Consider the following 19813-nt stretch of genomic DNA (forward strand, 5'->3'; position numbering starts at 1 on the left):
TCAAGAGATTTGATCATCAATATCCTGGATTTGAGTGCTTAGGAGGTTTTAAACCAACATGCAAACATAATAATTACAAATCATTTAATAAACTGGAATTAATGATCGATCTACCTCCACATATTTGTTTATTTTAGAAAAATTGTTCTTGAGAAAACTTTTGTAACACTGATAAATGATAAATAAACTAATGTCTGCTACATTGAATTTCACTTTAAAAAAATATATGGTTCTTTCATCCGAGGAACACTTAAAAAGTATGACTTTGCCTTTAAACACATGTCAAGGCGCATGTCGGTGGTTACAAAGGCTTTGCCTCGCTATACGACTTGATCAGCCTAGGAGAGCGCTAATTTTCTGCTTCTAATATCATGGTAGAGTCTCGTTACAAGTTAAATATTATATAAAAGGCTAGGAAGAAAGCAGTTTAACCAACTTTTCACAAATTCTATATGCAGCAACATTATCCTTCAGTAAAAAGAGCAAGATTTATTACTCGTGGCAATCAAAGGTATGAAGGGCAGTTCGATCCACTCGTTGAAAGGGTTAAAGTCTAAACAATATACCTGCAAACTTATATATACATGGAGAGAAACAAGCGTGTAAGACAAATAACCAGAAAATCTAAACATTTGTATGAGACTAAAGACAGTTTATTCTTAGTCTCTACTAGAAGTTCAAATGGGTTCAACTAGAAGTGGGACAAGTATGCTTTATTATGAAAGATTGGCCTTAAAAGAATAGAACATGTCATTTACTTCTCCACATAAAGAGCATCGAAATCACGAGATCGAACCTTCTTTTGATGAGCAACCACAGACCGCAAAAGGCAGTCTGATTGACTGAGCACGGAGATCCCATACATGAAGACACTTATCATTCCCAACAGAACCACACGAGTATTCATGCTTTGGGTGCCAAGCTACGTCTCTTACATAACGTCCCTGAACCTGCGGCAATTATGCATTAAAAGTAAAAATACTGAACATACCAGACTAAAAGATCTTATATAATTACCACAACAGAGGTTATGGGGAAAAATTATTCAGTTTTTATAATGTGATACAATTGATATATAACATGAATATTGCATCAATGGAATTGTTATTTGGAGTTGCATTTATGTCCCACAAGCATATTTGATTAGAACCACTCAATAAATGACCCTCCTTGAACTGACTCCAAGATAAACCATAACACCCCGGTGATCCCCGAGCCTCAGACGGGTGTTAAATGAACCACCATCTGATGTATGCTTATCTGAATGTTTCCTATAATCGTTGACATAAACTTCAGGTCTAACCGTCTTGGTGGCAATAATAAACGGCTTCTGAGGCATATATCGAGCTCTGTTGACCTGTCTTTCATGTTTTATTTTCTGAACAACATTCACCTGCAAGAAAGAAAGATATGGCATTATTATATGCACAATTTTCTACGTCTCCGGAACACGGGCAGAGCCATGTGTTGCCGCCTGGATGGTTTGTTATTTTCCAATATTTTTTATATATAAAATTTTGCATTATTTTCTGGTAGCCCGGGCTCTATTTGTCAACATTAACTCAACCATGGTCTAGAAAATTCTAACCCGGTAGAAATGAAAACCTGACTCCGCTTCTGCTCCGGAACCTGAAAAATGAAAATATTAGCCCAAAAAGATTCATTCGGAGCACATTGAATGTCAAGAGATTAACTAAACAACATAGAATTTATTCAAAGCCGCTTATAAAAATTTCAATTAAGCCCAGAAAGACAAAACTAAGACAAATCCACTTGAACGGTACGTATCAAGAACCAATAATATAAAAGTAACATCCAACCGGATACGCACAGAACACCACGTAGCCTACATCGTAATTAATTGTACATGCCATCAATCCTGGAATTCTCGAGGGGAAGCTGTACCTCGGCACGCATGAGATAATTGGGTCCATTCTCCGCTGCATAGGTCCCAAGAATCATAGTCCGAGCCAAATAATCATTTCCCGGTTGCTCTTTCCTGTCCGGCAGCCACTCCACGGTCAGAGACGGCCATTCGAGCTCGCGTGAGATAACGATATCGTATAGAAGCTGTGTGTGCTTCTTCCAAATCTCGTAGCGTTCGTTAATCTTCCGGTACTCTGTCTCCCTCCTCTTCTCTTCCTCGTCTTTCTCCGTTCCTTTGTTGCAAGAAGATTGCTTCTGTTTTTCAAGAAACGATGGAACTGAGCAGAGACTCAAAAGACTGATTCCTTTTCTTGTGTAGATAATTTCTCCTTCCGGGTGGATATTGGGAAGAGATGACAGACAACTGGAGGGAACTATCAACTAACTTTTCAAACGAGATCATCTCGTTTTCTTTTTTAATCAATAATTAAGTGTTCTCAAGAGAAAATTTTGGTCTTTGTTCTTTTAAAATATTTTTTTAGAAAAAGCATCATCAAAAATACTTTTATTTTTAAGAGTACTCTAAATCAAAATGGTATGGTATAAAAATTGGAATTAAATCCGTCATGCATATGCATTAAATTTGTGACGGGATAAGCTATGGATACAATTTTGTTATATAAGAGACATCATAACATATCATTTCTCGCTATTCTCATTGACAAATGAGTCGATCATTCATAATTGATATAATAGCAGAACGTTTAATAAGTGCTCTTCGATTTCCATAAATTGTTGTGTTTTTTTTATACACTTTTTGCATTTAATTACTTTATGTTTCGTACTATATATCTTAATTACAATCTAATTAAAATTGTCAAAGTGTTTAAAATCTTTTAAGGAATTATACCACTTTTGTTTACAAAATAAATACAAGGAAGAGTGTTTTAAAACAAAAGGGAAAGGAAATTTTAAAACCAATTCATAATTTTATTCGTTGGTTTGTCTCAAGTATTTACTATTTACGAAGTCTTGAGTATCCACTCTTAAACTTTACAAGAATGTTAGTTAATAAGTTTGATTCAATTTCAGCAAATCTTTTAAACAATATATTCTCTAATATATATATTTTTAAAACTAATCTGAAAATGTAATCTTACATTGGCAAAGATAAAATTAAGAATGAACACCAACAACAACAAAATGTCTATTGCGACGATCTCATTGATTTTTATCGACGTATCAATCATATCTATATTTATAATAAAAAATAATATTTTTGATATATTTTTTATGAACTATTTGAATAAAAGATGTTTGTTTTACAAAACTGATAATTTTTTTTTTTTTCTAATTCTAATAACAAATAGTGTACCAAATAAAAAAGGGAGACCGAGGTTACCTATAAAAAAGGAATGATTTTCATGGCAGGACGATATCACACACCAGTCCTACTCAATACACCCAAAATCGCAATTCCTAATCCTTTTCCTCTCAAACACACGCGATAAATTCCCTTCTCGATCCCATTTCCCACTGACAGTGCCGCAGTTAAATCAGGAAATATAACGCTCTCCCGGCTTCTTTCTCGGCGAAATTCGGCAAGTATAGTTTTGAGTCTCATACAACACCACAACTCAAGGCAGCGAGTGCGAGGAACTAGGGCTAGATTTCCTCGGTTTGAGAATACAAATTAGTTCTCTTGATGTCGTCCGGAAATTGGGGTTAAGATTATTTTTTAATCGTTAATATATCTATACAGATAGTTTCCGACTTCTTGGTGAATTTTCTGTGTTGACAGACTGTTCAGACCCTTCGGTTTTTCTGGGTTCATCGATTTTTGTTCTGTTAATCGGATGGGTTTTTAAGGTAGTTTGATCATCTGTGGAAGATTTATGGATATGTATCGTTTTTGAAGAATTGCCGCTTTATGGCTGTTTATGCGTGAAGTTGGGCAAATTTCTTCAGGGGATTCTCATTCATTTTGGTTGCAGCTAAGGTTTTTGTTTAATTTTTTTCTTGCCCATGTTGAAAATGAGGGGTTTGTGTTGATAGGTGAGGAAAATTTTAATTCGTCCATGTATCGGGTGGAGACCGTACTTGTGCACTTTGCGGGGTAAATGGTAATAGAAGTATAAAAACCCCTGTAACCCTGTATGTGACGACTTAGATTCTTTGATCAGAACGCTTGTTTGTTGACATAGATCATAGTGACTAAGGAGTTCTCGTGTAGACAAGTGGGATTTATGTATTGAGGATTTTGGATTAGCATATAAGGTTGACTAATTTTGGAACAGACGTTCAAATTTGTTTGGGCGTTGAGGCATGAAGATTATTTAGCATTGGCACGAGGCAGTGTAAACGGTCATTAATTCTAAGAAGACAAATCGATATTGTTTCATTTTTTCTTAATGTGTGATAATGTTCGGCACTAGTTATGGAAAGAAGTGAGCCTGCTTTAGTACCAGAATGGTTGAAAAATACTGGAAATCTGAACAGTAGAAACACTACAGCTAATTCAGGTAATTTTGTTTTTAAAAATTAAACTTCTCATATTTGATCTAGATTTTTTTTTTTATCTGGCTCAGATTCTAACTAATGCTTTTTTTGTTGTGTTAAGGCGATCACACTGCTATAAAGTTTGCGAGAAATAAATCATTTGTTAATGGTAGTGGTAGTGGTCATGATTTGGGACGAACATCTAATTCTTCAGATTTCCACCGGAGTTCCAACAGTAACAGCTCTGGTCAACTGAGGTCTTATAATAGTTTTGGTAGAAACCAACGTGATAAGGACTGGGAGAAGGATACATATGATTCTCCTGGCAAAGAAAAGTCCTCTCTGGGCGACCGCCAATACCAGGATTTCTCAGGCTCGTCAGTTAAATTTGAAAGGGATGGGTTTAGTCGTTCCCAGTCGATGAGTTCTGGGAAACATGGAGACATGTGGCATAAGAAAGTACCAAATGACGTGAGGAACTCTCGTGGGAATACTAATAATGGTGTGCTTGCTAAGGGTGCTCCTGTTGCTACTGAGAAAATAGCCACTTTTGAGAGAGATTTTCCTTTTCTAGGAGCGGAGGAAAGATCATTGACACCTGAGGTCGGAAGAGTCCCATCTCCTGGAGTAAGTACAGCCATTCAGAGCTTACCCATTTCTTCAGCAACTATACGTGGTGATAAATGGACATCTGCGTTAGCAGAGGTTCCTGTGTTAGTTGGAAGTAATGGAACCAGCCTGACGTCAGTTCAACAAGCTTCTGCAAGTCCGGTATCTGTATCCTCGGGCTCATGCACCAGCCTCAACATGGCGGAAGCTGTGGCTCAGGGTCCCAACCGTTCTCAGAGTACTTCCCAGGTTGGTTTTTTCTTGTATTATGGGTGACAAATTGACAATGTATAACTTGTGCCCGTGCTCAATGTTCTTTCTTCTGTAGATATGTGTTGGAAATCAGAGACTTGAAGAACTGGCAATTAAACAATCTAGGCAACTAATTCCTGTGACACCTTCAATGCCCAAAATCGCAGTAAGAGTGAAATCGTCCTTCTGAATTTATTAAACCATCATTTTGGCTTGTTATTTTCCAAAATTTACTTTTAAGTTTTCTGTTTTCTTGCCAGTTTTTATTGAAGACTTACCCCTCTTTTATCATATTGATAATTTACGGAAAAGAACATAGCTTTATTTGGTGGTTAAATGGAAACTGACTTCCTTTTGGGACCCATTGACTTATTTTTGTTTTAATAAGGTTCCCAAGTTTGATCTGGTTGGTGAATGAGACAAAAATTTGGAAAGGTATTCAAACATCTTTATATGATGTATTCCGGAAAAATTTCATAAGTTTTAACTTTTAAGTGCTCATAATAGTATAGCCTGAGTCAAAGATTTGGTAAGTTTGGGGAATTCCTGCATTTAGATGTGGGGAAATAACTTAATTTGGTGCATTTATATAGTATTACCTTTTCTCTTAAATTTGAGCATTGTAGTCTAGCTATATTCATTGTGGAATGCAACAGAGAATGATAATTAGGGATTGTAATGTTTTATTATATTTTGTTATATTGCAAGTTCTTTGTTTAAAACTATTGTATAGTGTTTTTGCTGGTCAGAGGGCGTACGAACTAGGATAATTTGAACATTAATATTTGTTGTAGGCTTGATTTTCGATAAAATAAGAATATGTAAAGCATAGTTATTTGGGGCACACTAAAGCGCTAGGTGCTTTGGGGCTGAGACGCGAGGCGAAGGGCACGCTTTATCGAAGTAAAGCGCATCTGACAGAAATTTTAAAATTCAACATGTATAAAGTAATTTATATTATTTAAATCAAATATTTTTCACAAAGATAACAAACAATATAAATAAAAATTCATTAATAGATAATGTAACATAAATCATAACAAAAAACAAACTGCAATCATCTAAAATTCATTAGTAAGTCATAAGGTCATCATAGTATATTAAGAAAAATAACTTCAAAATCTAAATAATCAAATTCATCATCCTCCTTCTCAACTGTACCGTCGTCGTCGTCATCTCCAGAAGCTGAACTCCAAAGATTGGAACGTTCGGCAGCAGAGACGCGCAGACGCAGAAAGAATTTGAGCTAGGACGCAAGGGAGATGAAACGTATGCATGCATATTGTAGGGGCTTTTTTAAACAATAAATAGGGACGAGCTTAGTTATTGGGCGGGCTTTAAAATTTGTGGACATGAATTATTTTATATTTTATATGTATTATGTACGCCACAAGCGCAGAAGCGCGCGCCTTTCAGCAGCACCGCGCCTAGGCAGAGGGTGCCTAAGGCGCGTGCCTGTTTAAAGTGTTTCGCCTGGCTGCACCTGTCGCCTATGCATAGCCAGGCGCTCGCCTTTTATAACTATGATGTAGAGTTATTCATCAAGAGCATATAGCAATTGTCAGATGGACATTTTAGAAACACCTATAAGTACACAAAACAAGCTATAGAAGTGCACATAGTGTTGGAATCAGAGATAGGATAGGTATCCTTGCTGTTATATAAAATTGAAGGCAAAAGGGAAATATGCACCGGTCAGAAATTTTTTTACCAAAAGTTGAGGGCAATGGTTAATGATTGAAGAACACCGAAGAGCACAGAGAGAAATTGTCAAAGAGACAAATGCCTCTATTCACTTCAACTTATAGGATAATAGAAACACAATTCAGTTCCTCAAGCAAATGAGATTTTTCGGTTTTTTTATCCAGCTGATAAATCCATCAGCCCCTTTTTGGCAATGTATATGGATATGGGGATATATTGTAGTAACATCTCAAAAATTAATGAAATACCCTGGGGGAGAGTTTTAAAGCATGTTTATTTCCATTCTTGATCTTCAGATCTTTTCCCTTTTGCATTTTTCATGGAGCATGGTTTTTTATTTTATGTATGTATATGCATGTGTCATCCGTTTGATTTAAACACTGCTCATTATGTCCACTTTTTCTTGTTTAATTCTCTTCTTTATGAAAGGCTATCACATTGACTCATGTCTTTCATGCACTTCAAAGAGTAATCTATCAAATTTGGAAAAATTAATATCATTTAAGTGGGATCGTTATTTTTTCCCAAAGTGTGAGCATTTAGCAGACTCAATTGTATGCAGCTTAATTGTTGTGAGCTAAGTAATCACAGATGATGTTAAGTGTGCATTTTGCTTGTATTGGCAATATAGTCCGCTCCTGTAGAAATAATGACCAACTTAGGCTAAACATAGTGTTAAATTTATTTCTTTTTTATCGAGCTTGTCTCATATTTAAACTTGGCGAATATATGTTGTTCATACTGCTTGAAATGGTATATGAGGAGTAATGAATCTGCTCTGTTTTGTTTCTAGTAATAAATTAAAAAAATGCTTGGTACAAATTACTTTGGGTTATCTTTTTGTGGGTTATAAATTAGAAATCACTTCTCTTTTGTTCTCGATTTTCCTCTATTTAGGGTAACACTTTTTTGACTGATGATGTTAAATAGGAGGTTTCAACTGTCATCTCTGATGCCTTGAAAGAGAGATATAAGGCCAGGTTTTAAGTGTTGTTGGGTCTAGCATTTAAGATGCTTTAGTTACCATATTTATAGGATTTGGTATCAATTTCTCTCTTCTTCTTCAGATGACGATGCCAGAGCCAGAAGGGCTTTTTGTAGAAGGTTTAGAAAATGTGTTCGCTCTTTAAAACCTTATATTATACTATAGATTAGTTTGGAAGTGGGGACACCCAGTTATCTGCCTTTGTACTTGAGAGCATATGCCACTTATCAAACAACATGAGTGCGCCAATTATTAGTAGAGCATTCCCCGGTATTCAATGTTAGTCACCAAATAATGGAAGTTATGTTATCTAGTGGTGTTGATTTTTGGGGCTTGTTAGTGCACTGAATAACTTCCTAGAAGTTTGTCATCACTAATTTGAAGATTGCATCACAAATATTTGTTAATCATTCGGAGCTTTGATCTAGGTTTCGGCGTCAGAGAGACACAAAAATAAGGCGGCGGGCCAACAGCAGTATCCTGTTTCATCTTCACTTCCTTCTAGTAACTCTCCACGAACTGGGCCTATGAAGGATGATTTTTCAAAGGCATCTAATGTGGGAAAACTCCATGTTCTGAAACCAGTGAGAGAAAGGAATGGTGTCACTCCTATTGTTAAGGAAAACACAAGCCCGACCAGTGGCGGCAAAGCAGCAAGTTCTACACTGTTTGCTACTTTATCAGGTTCTGCATCTGCAGTGACTAGGAGCCCACCAAACAATCCAGTCGCTCCTAGTATTGATCGTAAGCCTGTGTTGACTGTGCTGGAGAAGCTACCCACCTCACAAGCTCGAAGCCGAAAAGATTTTTTTAATCTTATGAAAATGAAATCTATGACAAACTCCTTTTCTGTTGCTGATTCTCCAACAACAAACTCCTCATCTGTCCTGGATACTTGCACTGCTGTCTCACCTTCATCTTCAGATAAGCTTGCTCCAACAGATGTTATTACTGCTCCCAGTACTCCTCTGGCTGGTGATACCCCATTAAACTTAAGCATTGGCACCAACAATCATTTGTGTCGGGAGATGGATGAATTAACTTGCAACGGCGATGCCTGTGACAACCCTGATCCTTTAGTGCCGGAGGAAGAGGCTGCTTTTCTACGTTCTTTGGGATGGGAGGAAAATTCTGATGAGGGTGGTCTTACTGAAGAGGAAATCAATTCATTCTACAAGGACGTAACTAAGGTGCCTGATCCTCGTTGCAATTAAATATGAGTCATAGTTTGTACGAATCATTTTACACTACTTTGTTAATATTTTAAATTTCCACTGAAATAATTATTCTGTCTTGTTATGCAGCACATCAATTCAAAACCTGCCCCGAGTTACTAAGAGCACATCCAAAATTCCTATCCCCATTTGACTCACAAGTGGGTGGCTTTAGTGGAATTTCTTCGGAGCACGAAGCTTGAATATTGATTCATTCTGGGATTCGCCCAACTTTCTTGACCATGGAGAAAACTTTTTTTTCGACTTCCTGTTAATTCGGTCGTAACTTAGTGCTGTTAGATGATTATACATGAGAAGTCTTTTTTGGCGTTTCATGGAGTAGGAATAACCAATGGTCCAGTTTCGAGTCGATGGCTTTTGATGACTGTTGCCTCTCTTCAGTTTAAGCGAAGGGAGAGATAGTCTAATAGGTTTTTGTGAAGTGGGTAGAAAACTTTGCTTCTGTGCAAAGTCCATCTGGTTTGCTCAACATTTCATGGCTTTTTTTGTTGACTGGAGATCTTTCAAACAAATTGTTTATGGCTCGGCTCTTTGAACAATTAATTAAAGGTACCAAAAAAAAAGAAGAAGAAGAAGAAGAAATCGTTCTCTCTTTGTTTTGGTTTCATTGTTGTTTCCAGTTTTGCCGTGTGATCATCGATTAATCTTAAGCTTAAGATCTCAATGCCCCATGTTCTGAATAGGTGACAAGGCTTGGCTTATCCTCCGCCGGATAAATTTCCTCGTAAATCTTTAGATAATGACAAGATACAATATCAGTCAACTTATTATACAAATATATCTGGATTGAGATATTTCAAATTAAATGAGTTTGAATTCCATAGTTTCAAACTTTCCCCCTAACATTTCAAGTTTTGTTTTTATCTAGTACTAATTTTTCACATATGTGAGGTACAGATTGTACTTTGTATATAATAACATTAAAAATTGAGACATTTGATCAACTTGAGATATTTAAATGTCTTGTGTGGATTTTGGATTATTGGTTTTGTGAGTAGTATATTCAAAAATGTATTTTGGAAATTGTGTGTGGGTAATGAAAATATTTATGTTATACACATATATTTAAATTGAGATATTTAATCAAGGTTGTATCATGAAATATTTATGTTATACGCTTTAGGGCTGGGAAAATATACCGAAATATCGAAATACCGAAATACCGTACCGAAAAAATACCGAAATTACCGAAAAAATCAATATACCGAAAATTTCGGTACGGTATGATACCGTACCGAAATTTTCGGTATCGGTATCGGTAAGTAAATATTTTTTTTTTCGGTATTTCGGTATATACCGAAATACCGAAAATAATTTTTTTTTTATTTTTTTTTAAATTTAAGTTCGGTATACCGAAAATATTTTCGGTATACCGACATTTTTTCGGTGTCGGTATGGTATCCGGTATGAATTTTTTCATATCGAAAATTCGGTATACCGAATTTCCGATATCGGTATCGGTATGGATTTTTTCATACCGATATTTACGGCACGGTATACGGTACCGTGGTTCGGTACGGTATACCGTACCGTACCCACCCCTAATACACTTTCAACAGGAATGATTAAATTTTGTTTTGAAAATATTATTTTACGGTCTCAAAACATTTAATCAATGCTGACTTGAGTAATATTTAATAACCCTCGACAAATTTTTCAAAATATAAATGTTTTATATCAGCTTTACTTTTGCAATAAAATTTTGGATGATAAAATATAATATTTCTATATTTGATTCTTTTTTACAAGATTATACCTTGTATTAATTAGAATAATTATTGGGACTTGAGTAAATTTTTTTGTTATGACACGGGAATATGTAGTTGTCGTTATTTTTCGATATGCATTAGATGAAACTTCAAACTAACGCAATAGCGTATAAATCACGTTAGTCAGTTAAATCACACATGGTAAACTTTGTGTGACAAGATCATCCGAGAAGGTATTAATAAGACGAATCAAATTCTTCATCGCTGGTCAAACGTTTATCTATTCAATCAACTCGAACAAAATGTTGTACGTGTACTTTTAGAACTATAAAAGTTTGACATTTTATTTTAGTGTGCATTTATTTTGTGGGCTATTATTAGATAGAATAATTATTATAACAAGAATATTTTACGCTAAGAAAGAGTTGCAATTAAATCATTTAAAAAAATCACATTTGATTTTTAATATTTTAAAATTTAATTTCTATTTTTTTCAATGATATAGAAAAAATCAATTACAATTACGCAAAATATTCCCGTCCTTTACTTCAAAAAGAGAGAGATACCCGTCCTTATCGATATCACTGAGTGAGTAGCATTTCCACTGAATGTCTGGAGGACACGTGGACCAACGGTGTTGAACAAACAGATTGTATACCTTGTTGATCTTGTAGAGTGCCAAAATCTCCACGTAGCGCAAGTAAACAATAAACAAATATAATTTATTTGACCATGGAAAGAAAGAAGAAAAGGCGAAGAATCTGATTCGGTGTTCTGGCTGGCTGCCTGAGGCGAAGTCTCTTTTGTTAGTGGTGAATTTTCTACTGATCTTTTGTTGTCAGCTTTTATGTTTATTTAGAAATGGGTTTTCTTATAGTTTTGAGGTTTCGATCGTTGGATTCATTTTATGTTTGATTACTGAGAGATTGGAATAAATATTGAAGTGAACAAAATGGGGTTTTTTTTTGGATAAGGGTGGATGATGATCCTTCCATTTCAGGTGGGGGATGCAAAAGATCTGGCTGTGAATTGACTGCTATTTCCAGTAGCGCTGGAGATTGGTCTGCTGCTAGATATGCTGGTCAGGGAAAGAAACAAAGGTACTTTTGACTCTGAGTAAAACAAGAAACATGAAGTTGGAACAAGGTTCATTGTCTTCCCCACCAAATGGTGCATTGCCATCTTCATCTGACAGTAGCTCAATAAAAGAAATATCAAGTTTTCCTTCTGAAAGCACCAGGGAATCTGGGTTCAAGATTCATAGTACAGACCCCAAAGGTGGAGAGAACTGTGAGAAGAAAGATATCATTTTCAGTGATGAGAGCAATGCAGCTGATACCTACACTTTTAGTGATGATCTTGGTGACATAACTCAAACAAGCAACGATATAGATTTCTTTGAGAACTTCAGGGATAAAGATCCTGGTGATTTTTTATATGATGGTTGGCCTTAAATAGGAAACTTTGATGATGTTGACAGGATGTTTAGGTATGTTCGGAGTTGTCTGTTCTTTTAGAATATATGATATGAAGTATCATAATCATCATATATGTAATATTAAACCATGACTTCTGGTTTTGCAGGAGCTCTGATTCAACGTTTGGACTTGGGGCTAATAAGGAAGATAAGCTGAATTGGTCGTCTTCAGCAGATGATACAGAAGGAACTGGAGATATGCCGAAGACAGATTTTAGGTTTCCATTGCCTGAGACGTATCCAGGGAAAGACCTTTTGCAAAATGATGACCCCCCACAGAAACTTACTATGTTGATGATCCTGCCATGACTTGTGTACCTACCTTTTTGAAAGATAATTCTTGGCCCGCGGACAAGTATGAGTCTTCTTTGGCGAAAAGACCTGCTACGACGATAAATTCATGTTTGAATGATATTTCACTTGGAGCAGCTAGTCTTCTCCAGCTTCAGCTTGTAATGGAACAGGTAGCATTCCCCTTGCAAAGCAATTCTTGTATGCTTAAATATTTTTTATGCTACTTTTATATCAAATAACATATATCAATCTATATAGTTGTACGCTGCTATTTATTGTTGATATCTCATTTATTTTAGCTGCAACAGAGTTGATCCTATGATAGTAGAAATCAACTAGTGACAATTCACTGCATCAAACATTTTAGTTTCAGCTGGATTACTGGTTTTATGCTAAATTTTTATTTTTGTTAAGACGCTAATGAAGCTCACAAACATGTTAATAAGTTCGGTCATATGAGTTGTGAGCTTAGCTCATTAATAATCCATAAGCTCAGGAGTTTTCTCACGTGTTAAAAGTCAAAAGGTCATTTGTCATCTAGAAAAGAGTTCCTCTATTTTGTTGAGTAAAGTTTATCAATCATTTATCCATTGTTGAATTGATAATATTGTCCATCTAATTTAAATAATAACCAACTGAATAAACTAGGATCCTCAAATTATCAAAGATCTCCGTGGATATGTATTCACTACTATACAACCAGCTTGTAAGCTTAAATTCAAGAACTCATCAAAACATTAGCAATTGTCCTAAATCAATGAGCCACTCAGATGTCAAATAATTTATTCAAACATCTTTAATATTTCTGAATGAAAAGTTGAAAACTTCCCATTTCTCTTAAAAGAAGTACAAAAATTACTAATATATTTTTAGGATGAAATTCCGAGCTTGGATTTAGATTTTTAAAGTTCCCAGTTTTGTGAGAATTCCGACAAACTTGACGCCTATTGGATTATAGATTAACTTGACAGTCTTCTCTTTCATCTTCAATTAGATGAAATGACGAATAATTTCCATGTGCTTTGTTCTATCATGGTGAAGCGGATTATGCTAATTGTAGCTTTGTTATAACAAATGCTACTCTTTATTTTCATCGTCCAAGTAATATTTGTGGCGGCCAAATAGCCTCGTAGATGTTATGGCACATCTCTCTGGATCCAACTCATCGTTACTTCTAACTGACCATAGATTCTCTCGTCGATAGTGGTAACCAAATTTTTTCACACATAAGTAAAATAACCAGTTGTTGACTTTCGGCCTATGATTCATATGCCCGTTTGAGTAAACCTCCACCTCTCGAAGTTAATTTTTCTAAAATTTAAATCTTTACAAGGGTTGGGCTTGAAGTATCGAAGAATTCTATGTGTTTCATGTGCCTTCCAATTGGATCATTTGTAAATATGCTCAGAAGACTCGCTGTAAGTTCAACATAAGGCCGAATGTTAATTAAGGTTTGGTTGTCTTCTCCTATACCCAACTTGATCAAAAAATCCACTGGAGTCTCCACCAGTTGCACCGGAGCATACACGTCTCCTTAAGCATTTCTTGTACATATAGACACCACGACCACAGTGCTTTGCTCATGAAAATATTGAACTATCTTGGATTGTTGACATCAATCGTGCTTGATAATCTGTAGTTGGATTTGAGAACTAAGGTATGCTTAAGGGATAGTTTGTATCGTTTGGCTCAGAGTGCTGAGCGGAGGCATAACCATGCAAACCTAGATGATGCTTGTGGAGATGAGAAAGAGGCTAGGGGAGAGTTCGTGACTGATCGAATCAATGAGTACGTCACGCCTGTCCTTGTTTATAAATCCTTATTTTGTTGCAAAACTTGAGTAAGAGGTGATGTTATCAACTTGTCTTTACCAATGTGAATCAATACTGCTCCTTACATTTCATTGGAGTCAGGAAGCAGAAGGCATATTCATTCTGCTGAACTATGTTGTACCAGTCAGCTCCTTTTGTCTATCATCAAATTCTTGTACTTTTTCTAAAATTTTAACTTCACCTCCGAATTTATTAGATCGACTCCTCCACCCCTGTGAGTAAATTTCTGAGTCTGTCTTCACCCTTCTCCAGTAATATATTTATTTTCTCTTTCAACTTTTATTTTTAGGCATACTGGAAGCATGGACATGGAGACTGATATGGATCCCATTGACCGCTCAACTACTCACTTACTCTTTCACAGGCCAGAGACACATATTCAGTGCCTGCTAATGATTCTTTGCCACTCAGATCACCCAGAACGGTAAGCTTTTCATGCTTTCTAACTCATAATCCAAGCTATCCCAGGATTATTGATGTCATTATGTCGGCTAACCGTGTCACATTCAGGCTCACGGTTCTGTCACTACAACAAAAATGGTTGATAACCTGGTTTGTGGTTAGGAAAATTCTGCTGAGATAGACAAAGGAGGCTCTAATCGATGACAAGAAATGTTTGAGATATTGAGTCAAATTTAGTTCTTAGATGACAATTAAATCGTTGTTTAGTAACGTTTTGTAGTAGGATTTTCTGGAGTGGGCGTTTAAGTGGCTGTGGCTTCATGTCAAGTATCTTTCCAAAGGGTAGGAGATGAATAGTTTCTCCTCCAGCCAATTGGTAAATACATTTAGTTGGGCCTAGTAGGACTTCATCATATTTCTGTACTCAGTCATCTGCGTCCTTGCATTTTTCAGTCCTGTTATTCCCCTCAGTTATCACCCTTCTCTCATTACTCTTAATGTTTTATTTATTCAGATTGAGAAGCCTTTGCAGAGACATGGCGGCTGGCTTGGGCACAATGAGACATATTGTGGATCATGCTATGGTGCAGAAACGGTATTTATGTATATTTGTTTTACTGTATGTTTGCATCATTTACTGATGTCGTAGCTGGATAGTATTTTATGCCAATTGTATGTTACCAACCATAAAAGTTGCTGACAAATCCTTCTAGTCAATTACCATTGTTTTTACTTTTTTCCATAATTAAACCGTATAATTCAACCACTTTTAATCGAGAAAGCAACTGAAAAACTTTTACCTTCTGTTTAATCTCTCTGTAAAAATTAAAGCCAAGACTAAGCATACTTTGAGAAAGGTTTCTTGCAAAGTTTGAAAACACAGGAAGTAAGCTCTCGCGCACTCGTCCGAGAGTTTCTTCATTGAATCCATCTTATTTTAAAATAAGGTTATATCTTGCTAGCTCTTTCTCTGCATCACTATCTCTAGCTTGTACTCACTCTCAGCTATCATAACAAAGAAATAGTCTCAAAAGGACGTGATTTCCTTTACCATAATAATTGATTGGCATTAGACGAGAAACTGTCACCATTGATGAATATTTGATGATAATAATCTAAATTTTAGTGAAGGTTGATGGTCCTTGATCTTTGTTGCTTCTACTTCAATCCACTCAGCATTATTGACAGCGAACTTTCCGTCCTCACTTGTTGATTCCGGTTTTGTTTGTTTTTCGCGTTGGGTGTGGTTGAGTGTGTGTATTTTTGTTTGTGATTTATTAGCAATAGCATTCAGATATAGATTCTTCTTTTTTAATCTGATGATGAATATAACTGGAGTATGCTGTGGTGGGCAAGGTTACTGATAAAAAGTCTTTATGGTTGGCTGATTTTATTGCATGATGTTCTGTGTCTTCCGTCAACCATTAGTACAAAATGATGTATTGGTAATTCCTTCAAAAATTTATTTTACAGTCAGATGAGCGTTGTAATTCATGTGAAGAAGTTCGTGAAGAATACCGAAAGAAAGGATGGGGTATAACAAACACAGATTTGGTTAATCGGTTTGGGGAACACGATAAATTCTGTTGTTTTCTGTTATATACCTTATTTGCATTATAAAAATTGATTGTTAAAAAGTTAATTCTTTCACCTTCTAAAGCCTCCTGTATGCGTTGATTACAAATGATGTTGGTTATCCTGATGATTTTTTCATTGGCGTCTACTTGTGTATATCACAATTCACAAATAGCCTAACTGCGTGTAAGTGCCTTCACAGGTGTCTGAATCAATTCACAGGATAAATTTAGAGAACACTCACATGTGATCTTATTTCTGAAACCTTCTTGAAAATTATATAATACACAACTTTTTCACATGCACTCTTGTCCATTCCTTTGTTTGCACTCATTCAATGTCCTTTTCCTTGACATGACGTAATTTTTGCATATAGTGCAGAAGGGAGGGTTTTGTTCAGAAAGTACAAGAAGAACAGGGTGAAGGATGGAGTATACATGGGTCTCTGGAGGTTGATAAAGTGGCTGGAAAAATTCACTTTTCCCCTGGAAAAAGCTTTCATATACCAGGCTTTCATCTGTTCGATTTCCTCAATTTACCAACTGAAAATTGTAATGTAAGGAACACCTATAAACCAGAGTTCAACCATTGAGCTTTGTGGTTGGTGGCCTTGTCATATATATTAAATTGCTTTTATATGCATGTTTCAAATTTACAGTTTCCTAATCAATTTACTGACTTTTGTAGTATTCTATGCAGATGAGCCACATGATTAACAAGTTGACCTTCGGAGATTCTATTCCTGGAATTGTCAATGCACTGGATGGGTAGGTCTTTCTACATACTCACATGCACACAAACTACCATCTAATTGACTTAACGAGGGAAGGATAGATAACCATAACAAAGTTGATAGTTTCTTGTGAACAATATTGTGGAAATTGCTAATTCTTCCACGTGTTGATCTTATTATATTTTTTATGCTTACTACTTTGTGCACTATTCACGTTCTTGTGTTACCTCCACCCTTTTTGGCTGTGTTCTTAATGTAAAGCAAGTGAGCAAAGTGCACTTACCACTACTTCCCCTGCGTAAACTACCAAAAACCTCCATAGATAGAGATGGATAGAAATTTTATTTTATTTGTTTGCTTGTCACTTTTATTAAATTATTCTTAAAATTTACAGGGTTCAGTGGATGCAAGAACCCCTAATGGAATGCATCGGTATTTTGTCAAGGTCAGTTCCTACAATATCCCTCCCCGTCTCATCCCCCTACCCAACTCACGTTATTAATTAGGTTAATAAACAAGTCTAAGAGTAGCGTATTGCAATGCCTATGGACCACTCTATGATGATCGGACGGTACCTTCAATGTTATTGTTAAGCTTAAGAAAGAGTGCTTGGGTTAGGTTGTCCTGGGATATGTTTGGGATATAAGAACAGATTATGGGGTGGAATTAGAGTTCTAATTATGTAAATTGGTAGGAGATGTTTAGAATGTAAAGTTTATTACACTATGTTGTCCACTGTTGTAGAAGACGTGGAATATCATGTTTGTGTATTCGGTGAACTTTGCAGGCGGTTCCAACCGTATATACCAGTTTTAGAGGCCATAAAATTCAGTCAAATCAGGTACTCAAACCCTTAAAATTATGGAACTCATTCAAATTTTATATCTGTATTTTCAGATGGTAACACAATGCATGTATTTTTACAGTTCTCAGTAACTGAGAATTCCAAAAGTTCTGAAGTAGACAACCTGAGATCTCTTCTTGGAGTTGTCTTCTTTTATGATCTTTCTCCCATAAAGGTGAGCTTGGTGGCTTCAGGATGGGAAGTCAATTATATATCTAGGCATGATTTTATTAAAGGAATCTCTTGTTAGGCAGTTATGACATCTATTGTCATTTTCCCCTGGATAAACCGTTGCATATACCACGACAGGTCATGCATTGTTATACATTCTGAGGGTCTTTCATGCATTGTTATACATTCTAAGGGGCTTTCATTGTTTTATTTCATGTTGCTCAGTAAATTAACTAGATCAATAAATAGAGATATGATATAAATATCCTAATCTGTATATAATTTTTCAGAAAATCAAGGCCCATTAAGGTTACATACGACTCACTATAAACACATTAATTGCAGGATACTTTCACAGAGGAGCATACACCATTCTTGCACTTCCTGACACATATCTGTGATTACTTGGTTTCTTCTCCACTTTGCTATCATATTAAATTTTGAAGTACTGTATCATCTGTAAATGCAGATAATGGGTTTGATGACTTTTGACCTAAGTGCTACCTCATATTAGATCTTGTCTGGTGAAGAACGGAAATCACATGTACTTTCTTCTTTATTGTCATCCACAAATGGAGATGGAACACGTTTTCAGTTTTGGCCTTGACAGACATTTGACATATCGAAAACAGGTTAGAACCTTGAATCATGACTTCTTGAATATTTGACATTTACAGCAAAAAGTTCTTGAAATCTGATGAACTTGTAGTTAGAGTACTCTAAGGCCACACTTTACCTGCTTTTTATGGTTGGCTATAAAATTCACCTCCCTGCTATCTTACGTCTCTAGATTCTTGAATTCTATTTGTGAGATACATGGCAACTATTCTGCAGGTATGTTCACGGTTGCTGGAATAGTCGACTCCTTTGTTTACCATGGGCATAAGGCATTACGAAAGAAACAGGAAATTGGTAAGCTTGGATGAATGCTAAACATTAGATTTCATGGAACAAAGACTGTGAGCAGCTCTAAAGGACAGACATCGAATCATTCTCATGAACTATCGGATTGCTGAAAACAGTGACTCCCTGCTGAAGAAAAATGGAGGCAGCTCTTCTGAAATATCAAGGTTAACAATGAGTTTGATGGTGCTGAAAGCAATTTGCCTCCATTTTGATATTGAAATCTCTGTTCTTATTCCTGCAGTCCTGCCATGAAGTCATGCTGTTGATACAGTCATTCTTCATTCTTTCCAAAACATTATTACACAAATAATTTATTGGTGATACATTATTAGTTTTGAGAACATATTATTGGAATCACCATTAAAACTTAAAAAACTGAAAAAATAAAAAAAAAACTGGAAGATTGACCAGGAGCACATTACGCGCATCAAAGCAGGTATGAGCAAGGAAGAGCAAATATAGCATTCTTTCAGTGATACATGCGAGCAAAGTTCGCTGCATATAGTTTTTAATCCTATATTGGATGCTATTGATAAGAGAGTTATTGATTATTTACTTCACGCTTAATTTACTACTTCACGCTTAATCTACTCAGCAAATATCATATAATCAATTATATTTTTATTGGCAATGTTATATTCTTATTAATTGAGGCCAAATAATGGTGAGGATCTCATTAACAGTACTCCAGATAGCATTGATGGTCGTATATTCTGCACT

The 19813-nt window shown here is 35.8% G+C and overlaps 2 protein-coding genes and 1 pseudogene across 2 annotated transcripts; 2 read left to right on the forward strand and 1 right to left on the reverse strand.

Annotated features, from left to right (window-relative positions):
• Window positions 1–782: 782 nt before the first annotated feature.
• On the reverse strand, window positions 783–3490 carry LOC140957516 (histone-binding protein MSI1-like). The gene is made up of 5 exons (XM_073414822.1): window positions 3329–3490; window positions 1906–2181; window positions 1606–1629; window positions 1181–1393; window positions 783–950 (listed from the first exon to the last, which is right to left on the reverse strand). Exons 1-5 carry the CDS (start codon window positions 3488–3490, stop codon window positions 783–785), a joined length of 843 nt encoding a protein of 280 aa, XP_073270923.1.
• Window positions 3291–9529, forward strand: LOC140969841 (uncharacterized). The gene is made up of 5 exons (XM_073431353.1): window positions 3291–4388; window positions 4487–5223; window positions 5303–5392; window positions 8344–9105; window positions 9220–9529. Exons 1-5 carry the CDS (start codon window positions 4304–4306, stop codon window positions 9250–9252), a joined length of 1707 nt encoding a protein of 568 aa, XP_073287454.1. The 5' UTR covers window positions 3291–4303; the 3' UTR covers window positions 9253–9529.
• Window positions 9530–11549: 2020 nt separating this feature from the next.
• On the forward strand, window positions 11550–19436 carry LOC140969850 (uncharacterized; annotated as a pseudogene).
• The last annotated feature ends 377 nt before the right edge of the window (window positions 19437–19813 follow it).

The sequence above is a fragment of the Primulina huaijiensis genome, chromosome 2 (assembly GCF_012295235.1).
Source record: "Primulina huaijiensis isolate GDHJ02 chromosome 2, ASM1229523v2, whole genome shotgun sequence".
Lineage (NCBI taxonomy): Eukaryota > Viridiplantae > Streptophyta > Magnoliopsida > Lamiales > Gesneriaceae > Primulina > Primulina huaijiensis.

Coding starts and splice junctions, on each gene's coding strand:
- LOC140957516 (XM_073414822.1), bottom strand. CDS start 3,490: ATGAGACTCAAAACTATACTTGCCGAATTTCGCCGAGAAAGAAGCCGG. Junction 1,394..1,605: donor CGGAGCAGAAGCGGAGTCAG/GTTTTCATTTCT, acceptor TCTTTCTTGCAG/GTGAATGTTGTTCAGAAAAT. Junction 951..1,180: donor GTGTTATGGTTTATCTTGGA/GTCAGTTCAAGG, acceptor TAATTGCCGCAG/GTTCAGGGACGTTATGTAAG.
- LOC140969841 (XM_073431353.1), top strand. CDS start 4,304: ATGGAAAGAAGTGAGCCTGCTTTAGTACCAGAATGGTTGAAAAATACT. Junction 4,389..4,486: donor AAACACTACAGCTAATTCAG/GTAATTTTGTTT, acceptor TGTTGTGTTAAG/GCGATCACACTGCTATAAAG. Junction 9,106..9,219: donor TCTACAAGGACGTAACTAAG/GTGCCTGATCCT, acceptor CTTGTTATGCAG/CACATCAATTCAAAACCTGC.